The sequence below is a fragment of the Suillus fuscotomentosus genome, assembly GCF_016647785.1.
Source record: "Suillus fuscotomentosus strain FC203 chromosome Unknown F5891scaffold_264, whole genome shotgun sequence".
NCBI classification, from domain to species: domain Eukaryota; kingdom Fungi; phylum Basidiomycota; class Agaricomycetes; order Boletales; family Suillaceae; genus Suillus; species Suillus fuscotomentosus.
Genome location: NW_024539776.1, coordinates 27401 through 35345, shown reverse-complemented (window position 1 = coordinate 35345; position 7945 = coordinate 27401). Strand labels below are relative to the sequence as shown.

General features: G+C 44.4%; 2 protein-coding genes across 2 annotated transcripts; one reads left to right on the top strand and one right to left on the bottom strand.

Moving 5' to 3' along the window:
- Positions 1-5191: 5191 nt before the first annotated feature.
- Positions 5192-5647, bottom strand: F5891DRAFT_988972 (uncharacterized protein; the record flags this gene model as incomplete). The annotated part of the gene is made up of 1 exon (XM_041378043.1): positions 5192-5647. The coding sequence occupies one exon, from the start codon at positions 5645-5647 to the stop codon at positions 5192-5194; it is 456 nt and encodes a 151-aa protein (XP_041216615.1).
- Positions 5648-6458: 811 nt separating this feature from the next.
- F5891DRAFT_988971 (uncharacterized protein) lies at positions 6459-7454 on the top strand (the record flags this gene model as incomplete). Its single annotated transcript, XM_041378042.1, has 6 exons — positions 6459-6778; positions 6869-6902; positions 7069-7091; positions 7114-7156; positions 7222-7321; positions 7348-7454. 6 exons carry the CDS (start codon positions 6459-6461, stop codon positions 7452-7454), a joined length of 627 nt encoding a protein of 208 aa, XP_041216614.1.
- Positions 7455-7945: the final 491 nt, after the last annotated feature.

Below are 7945 nucleotides of genomic sequence, written 5' to 3'. Positions count from 1 at the left end.
TGATGCTTAATGTCTTCGCGCTGACCAACCCTCCTCCCATCTCCACATCATCATCAGTGGTGGCTGGATTGGTGCTCGCATTACAGATGGACGTAAGCACCTCCTTGCTATCTTTCTACGAGTCGCTCGTTGAATTTGGCCTACACAGGATCTGCAGCAGGAGGTTGTAAAAATATTGCCATAATTTGGCTGAGCATGAATCGTGCGATCTTGTAGTTCTGGTCAATATGCATCACCAGTAAACCATGAGACGAGAGGATGACTTTTGAGTGATCATAAAAGTTCAACTACAGAAAATCCAGTGTCAATTGTCAAGCACATTGAGAAGGGGTGAAATGAATGACCTGAAGGACGTCATGACTCATCTTGAACACATTGACGTGTTTCATGCACAAATACTTCTGTATGAAATCCATCCCCTGGTGCGGTCATGGTCCTCGAAAGTTTACTCGTAGTCTCCGTACAGGCGGTCCATGATGTAGCGCTCAAAATGCTTGAGGTCCTCAGGAAACTTGGTCATATAACTAGATGGTTCGGTGGCATCGAGAGGAGGTGTAGTCAAAGTGACTAGGACATGTGTCAAATCATGTATAAATCAAAGGTAGATCAGAGAGACATCGTGGGGATCCCAGAACAGCTAGCATTGTCAAATCCATTAAGCTTTGCTTGTGGAGATTCCAAGTGCAATCCTTACAGGTAAGATTCTCCTCGTCCTCATCAAGGCGGTGTGCACGCAAAGACCAACCTTTTTCTCCTTAGTCCCTCGAGGTGCATCGTTCTCTTCTTCTATATCTTGCAAGCCACGTGCAGTGCGCACATTTCATAAAGGTGAATTTGTGTCCTTCACTGCTTGCAGATTTCTGAACAGGGGGGACTCCTTGACTCTGTTTGTTGACATAACCAACGGCTGCCTGGCAGAAGTAAGCAGCGCAGAGATAGGACAGTCAGATTGAACAGCCTTCTGGAACTGCTGAGCGATGGTAGGCATAATTGGATGCTTCGCCTTGCCTTCTGGAGTTGACAGAACCGCTATAGTTGAAATATGGTCATCGTCCAACCCCAGGGGGCGCATCAAGTGCAGAGACGGGAATAAATGGTGGGACAATGCTGAGGCCAATGAAGGGTGACTTGAGGATTGCAAAGAGAGTAGGACATTTTGAGGGGTCTAAAATAGACTGATAGTCCTTAGTATCTGATGCAATGTGGCGTTCAGGCGAGAACTCGTAGAGGTTGTCAGGATCCGTCTGCACGAATGGTTAATTAGAAATCAGGATGCAGGAACGGTATGCCTTATGTATAAATCTCCTTAACCTCTGATAACAACAATAACAAGACACTGATAGACCAAGTGCCAGCCTCAAAGCTGTGCCCATTCACATTCGACAGGACCTCTGAGCTCTTTCTTCCCATCAACATGATCTTCCTGCAATGTGTCTATATCCAGGAAACCCACTTATTCCTGCAATCTAGCGCTTGGTCCTTCTGGGAGATCACCTGCACCCTCCTCGCCAAGGATAGGATCTTGGTGGAATTAATGAATTCCTCAAGACCATATATCTTGCTAACTGCCCATGCTGCATAATCTAGTTGTTTGTAAAATTTGATTATTTTGGACCCTCATGAAAGATGGAAACTGGGACCTGTCACTGATAATTTGTCTTCCGTCTAGAGGCCTGAGGGTATCATGACCCATTCTGTCTCAGACAAATTGATTGAACACGGTGCAAGTCACCAGACATGCTCCCCAATGTACTGCTGTGATCACAGTGTATTTCCCGACAGAGAATGATGCCTGAGGAGATGTAAGACATTGAAGTGGACGTCCTGGAATTCGAATGGTTGTGGACGTGCAACTTGAACAGTCACGTGGACCGCCATCTGACCTTTGCTTATGTGAGCGTTCATTCATTACATCATCAGCGGTGGGATCAACGAAGAACAATAGTTTAACTCTCGACACATCATTCAATTCCAGCTTTGCAAGACTCTGGTAACCAGGTAATCTGTTCGAACTTTTCTTCTATCCCTTCTTCAGATCAGAGCTTTGCGCAAGTCACTGCAAATCCTGGTGAGAAGTTACTTATTACTATAGTGCATTTTCCAACTTGTTGTTTCTGGATGTGTTTAACGCAATCGCATTTGATAGAACACTTTGATGTATGTTGTAAGCCCACGCGAGAGGATGTGGAAGTCTGGTGAGTGTGCTACAATGTGCGCTGCCTGATATAGCTCACGAGGAATCTGAAGACAAGCATGAGGTGATTCAATTCATGTGAAATGGGGGCATGTCAAGCACTGATCTACTACATTTCGTGGTGCACTCCACACCTCTGTTTCCGAGGCTGCAGAGCCAACATGCGAGATTCTCCGAGGATTTCGAAAGTGAGTGCTTGTATGCAGTCTTGGCTGACGCATGCATACTTAGCTGGACTTTCAGCCCTGACAACAAACACCCCACGGGTTCTGGGCGACACCAGTGTTCAAAACTTACAGGACCTCACACACATCGTCAATCTATCATATGCTTCAAGCTTGAACTCTTCAAGACACCTTCGGTTGCATGCCATGAGATAAGTCGTGTTATTGCAAGATGTGGAGGTTCCGTGTCTTTACATATATCTCCCCCCATGATCCCACTCCAGGCACTGCGCAGGTATCATCAAGGTCTCCACAGATATGTCAATATCTCTTGACCCAACACTCCATTCTTATATTGTATAAAGCCATTTTATTTCTCCAATTTACAAGCTGCCACTCACACAGTCCAAGAAAAAACTGTCTAAAAATAAAACATTGTCGGAGATTCAATTTACCCACCATGGCTGTGTTTGGCATTGTTAAGTATAACTCAACAAAGCGACCATAGTGGGCTCTGCTGTGAGTGGCCTTAATAAATATTCGAGGTCGTTGCTTGAAAATTGAATTCAATCTGTATACAACTCACTATGGGACAAGGAGGCCGTAGCAAAGACAGTCAAGAAAAGCGGTACAAGAGATGGGGAGATAAGAAGGATAAGAAGAAAGCTGAGGCAGCTATTCAAAAGGGTCTGCATAAGGTGGTTTATATTAAACTCTGGAACATTCATTTACGGGATCCATTGTTTTTTATTTTTAGACATCCACAAAATCAAGGAAATCCCCTCCGATTTCCTCTCTATCAAGTGGTGCGGTCGGACTGTGCAGAAGATTGTGCAATCCAAGTACCGTGCTACCAGTACACCTGAGCAACTTGAGATGCTTTCATTGAACGGAAAAATTCTCCTTCCCTTAGATCATCTTCCTTCTGCCTCCATTCCTGCTGATATACCCCCATATCTTCTGATGCACTTTGAGCACTTTCTCACATCCGACCAGCAAAAGGGTCTCCAGGTTCATTGGGATCACTTAGTGGCTAGTGGTGCCGAACATCTCCTCAAGAAGGACAAAAATCGCTCATCCACAGACACATTTCATTTTGGGACCTGGGAGGTCACTGGATCTGTTCCTTGTGTCACCTGGGAGACTGAGGCACAGTCTCCCAAGGCTATCCTGGCAATTGATGACCTTTTGCATTTTATCAAAACGTACATTGCTCCAAAAATTGCCTCTGTGTTCAAGGATCACGCTCCAATCCAATGGGAAGCAATCTTATGGTGCATCTTCGTTCTTATAACGGTTGTGCCTGACTGATCCATCCAACTACTCAAGAGCCAATGCTTGTGTGCAGGAGGAACTCAGAGATAAATACCATTCACGTCCCAGTCTCAATATGGGAGGGCCTTTTTTCACCATTGCTGTGAAAGAGTCAGGGTCAGGCATTGTCCACGTTGATTGGAATGATGATAAAGCACTTTATGCTTTTGTTTTCGCAGTAGGTGACTGGGAGAGGGCGAATTCTGTGTGCCACAACTGGGCATCAAAATACCAGTATGTCCTGGTCAGGTCATAGCAGTCCTTGCTCAGGTCCTTGCTCATTTTAGTGCCCCTGTTACAGGTCACAGAATTGTTTTCATGTGTTTCACAGACCACTTGCTTTTCCAACATGGTATTACAAGTAGCCCAGTTATTGTCCTGGGATAGCTACAATGTATTGCTAAGATTGAATTAAACCTTTACCCAAGTTTAACCAAGTCGAGTGGACGTTACGAGAGTCACAGTTGTTTAAATGTTAGTTGGGTCTGAATCTATCAATGCATCTGTTGATCTATCAGTACACCAGGGATACTCGGTGCAGAGGGTTTGTGGGGTGCGAGCCAAAAAGCTTCTAGGCTCATTTATGGATCAGATAGTACTGGGTCAATTGAAAAACGGGAACAGTCCACCGCCGCTTCGCACAGAGGAGAACATGTGCAACCTGAAAGGCCATTTGAATTCCAGATTAGCCACAGACGTCACATTAATGCAACTTTAAGTCACCAAGCAGCTCCAGTGGCCTTCTTGAATATCCATGACACATGCTTTGGAGCTAGCCAGCTTTCCATGATCTCAATCCATCTTGATGGTAGGCTCATCAGTGGTTGGCATGAGACGAGCCACTCAGTACAAATATTGCCTTGATGTCAAGTCACAATGTGCGAGGGGTTTCAAAATTCAAATATAAGAATCAGAGTCACATAAACATTCAGGACATGGAGCCACAGAAGTCAAGGTATTCATTTGCCAATTGGCTTTGCATTTTTTAACATATGACTGTCGCATCTCCACAAAGAACTCATGTGTGACATCAGCAACAAGCGCATAACCTCAAGGATTACGACCACACTCCTCTTCAATGCAAGAAAGTGGTTGGACCTCTATCAACGCTGGAGATCTCTGAGCCAGGAGCACCGAGCTGGAAAGTCTTTGGATCCAATAGGGAAATACGTGGGAATACATCGTATGTTTATGCCTTATTAGATTTTCACAAGTTGCGTGACACCTTCCAGGAGATTGAGCGGTCATTCAGCTGCCAAAGCCCAGACTGGCTCCAGAGTCTACACAGAGTAGCCTCCCAGACATTCTCCTCATGGGAGACAGTCATCCTCATGCCACCCCATGCGCTGCCCATCCGAGTCGAAAAGTTATTGGATTGGTGCATATAGCCATCCTGTGACAACACCGAGCATGGTATGTATCTAATGTTACATAGCTGTATTTATTTCTCATCCATGGACCCTCACTCGGTGTAGGCAAGTCTCATCTGCACCCCAATTTCCTTGTATCTCAATCACAATCAAACCAAAATCAAAACCCAACTGAAGAACATTTCGCCAACAGGATAGGTTTGGATAGGTGAGTCATGGAATGGGCTATGTTCCACATGTGCAAGCTTGATGAAAGACCCAGTAGGGTTCTGCTTTTGAGATGCCTCAATGACCTCTTGAGGAGGCTGATCATCCTTGTTCTGATCAACTGATGGGTAATGCTGAAGATTGTTGACCTGCTCAAGGAAACCCCATACAACTACATCGTGGGGTGCATCTAAAGGCTGGGAAGGAAGATGCTCGATGGAGATATGTGTAATAATCACCAGTATCCTGAATCCAATCCCTAAGTGACCTTTTGGCCATGGAATTCTCCAACAGTTCCCATCAGCAGTCAATGCTATACTGGCTGGATTATCCTGGGAAGCGTGCTGGTCTGGTGCCTGGTGCCACATGTGCCATGATGATGGTGTAGTGGCAAACATGGAGGTAAGAGGTGGTATAGGAAACGCTCCAGAGTTGATCAGTGCGAAATCCTGCATCCCTATCCACTCCGTCTGAGATGCATTGATCGGAAAAGTGATAGTGACTCACCCTTGTGAAGCTGTGCTACCTCCCTTGGGTAGCAAGGTCAGCATTGTGTACTCAGTTCGTGGTGGTGTATAGTCTCCAACCAGTGGACTTTCATCACCTTATGGAGTATCGAAACCAGATGTTCAAGCAAGTTTTGGATGGATTGGTGGGAGGATCTGGACTTGCCCTCAAAATATGGAAGGCACTGTGGTTATCTGCGATGCTATTGCTGGAACTGCGCTGCATATAATACATTGCCGCAGTGGGGTCCTTTCACTCAAATGGGCACCTGTATGCCTTCATGAAGTTTGGTGCAGATTAGGAGATGGTAGACTCCTTTGTCTCATCATTGGCCAGGTGATTGGATTAGTCGCAAGTGTTCCAAGGGCCTGACTAATTTACCATTCAGACTAAAATACAGATGTTGTGTTTCTGTGCCCACAGCTACCCTATTGAACATCTGGCATTTGACCATTCAGGCCTGAAGCTGGCTACTGGCGCCCAACAGGAGTTAAAAGTATGGAGATATTTGTCTTGAGGTCCGCCTTCTCATTGCTTCCCTAACATTTGGGACTTATTTAAGCCACAAGATTGCCTTTAGCATGTCAATGACCTATCTCCCCCAGGAGCTGCCAGTCCGACGGTCCAGGAGTTCACTATTATAACCTCCTTGCACTGGCTTCATTCAGGTGATGACGCAGGTTGCTTGTTGGCGACTTACCAATGTCTATTGCTGAACAATTGCAGTCTCAGATGCACACTGTCATTGCTGAATATGGAGACAACTTAGATGATGAGATCAATAATGAAAAGGGTGCTGATGAAGTGGGCAATGTGCTAGCTATCATCAGTGATCTCTGGGGGACAGAGCATGCTTTATCAAATTTCTTCAAGAAGGCACAGCTTTCCTCATTGTCCATCACAGCACCCAGATCACTCTGCACATTTGTCATTGGCTCTACTGCCATACATCTCAATTTTGACTCCTCATTGCAATGTCAAGCTATCGACAATGTTGCTGAGAAGTTCTGTTTGCCTGACTTGTGAGTAGCACTCACTGATTACCAGGAGAGTCAGACTATTTAAAACCTCCACAAGTTGACAGGACAATGTTGAGCATCACCAAATGCAAGCCTTTCATTCAAGCATCTTGATATCTGGTTTAAAGTGTGTTTGCAGCAAACACCACAGCACAGTGAATCAGCCCTCCTCTCACTGGGGGCAGGGGCCTATTTTTCCACATACCAAATGTTGAATACAGCATGATCTCAGACAGACTTAGGTCACCCTTAATTCTTGTATAAAATTATAGTAACAATTAAAATTTTCTCAGAATTTGGCTTATTTTATATTAATGTGAGTTGCGGATCTTCGCCAGCTGGAACAGTGTGAGGGTGCATTGCAGATCCTGCAGCTTGGTAGTGAGCCTTGCAGAGTTGATAGCGGTTTTTTTTACTGATAGATATATATATAATATATCAATCAGTTTATTGAGTTTATTGTGCTTGATTTAAAAGTTGATTCATACCTTGGGCTTTATTTGACAACCAAAGGTGCGGGATGCCAGCCTCCAGACAGAATTCAAAGTCAGTGCAAATCTTGTGGATCCCAGAAGTCTCAGAGACCATTAGGGTAGAAGTCAAAATGACCATGAGTGTGCCTCACCAAATCACAATGAAGGCTTCAGTTCAGGGTTCAGAACAGTTTGGGAAGGTCTAGTTTGGCCAATATTTGGAACCATGGACTGGACCATGGCAGCACTAGTAGTGATACATCAAACCTACAAGTACAGGTGTGAGTTCAACAACAAGCATGGAGGTATATAAGTGCTTTTACTTAAACAATTTCTTGGACAAAGAGTTGTATCATTCATTGCACTCGGATTTCTATTAGTTAGATTTCATGTTATGTTCTCAGCTTGCAATTTAACTGCATTGTGTTGTCTTTTTTGATTATCTATTTTATCTCTGAGATTGAATCAAGCCCATCTTTTATCTTCAGTGAGATGTGACAGATTATCATTGATCAAAATGTTTGGTTCTCCATCTTTCATAAATTTAAGCCAGTGAAATAAAATAATACCAGCGACAGCATATCCATCAATCACATGAGTGCGCTAGTGAAGTTGTAAGTGTTCATTTCAGTGGTTTTGCAGATGGCCCCTAACATTTGAGAATCACAACTCACCTTCTCTTACTTAAGATTGGATT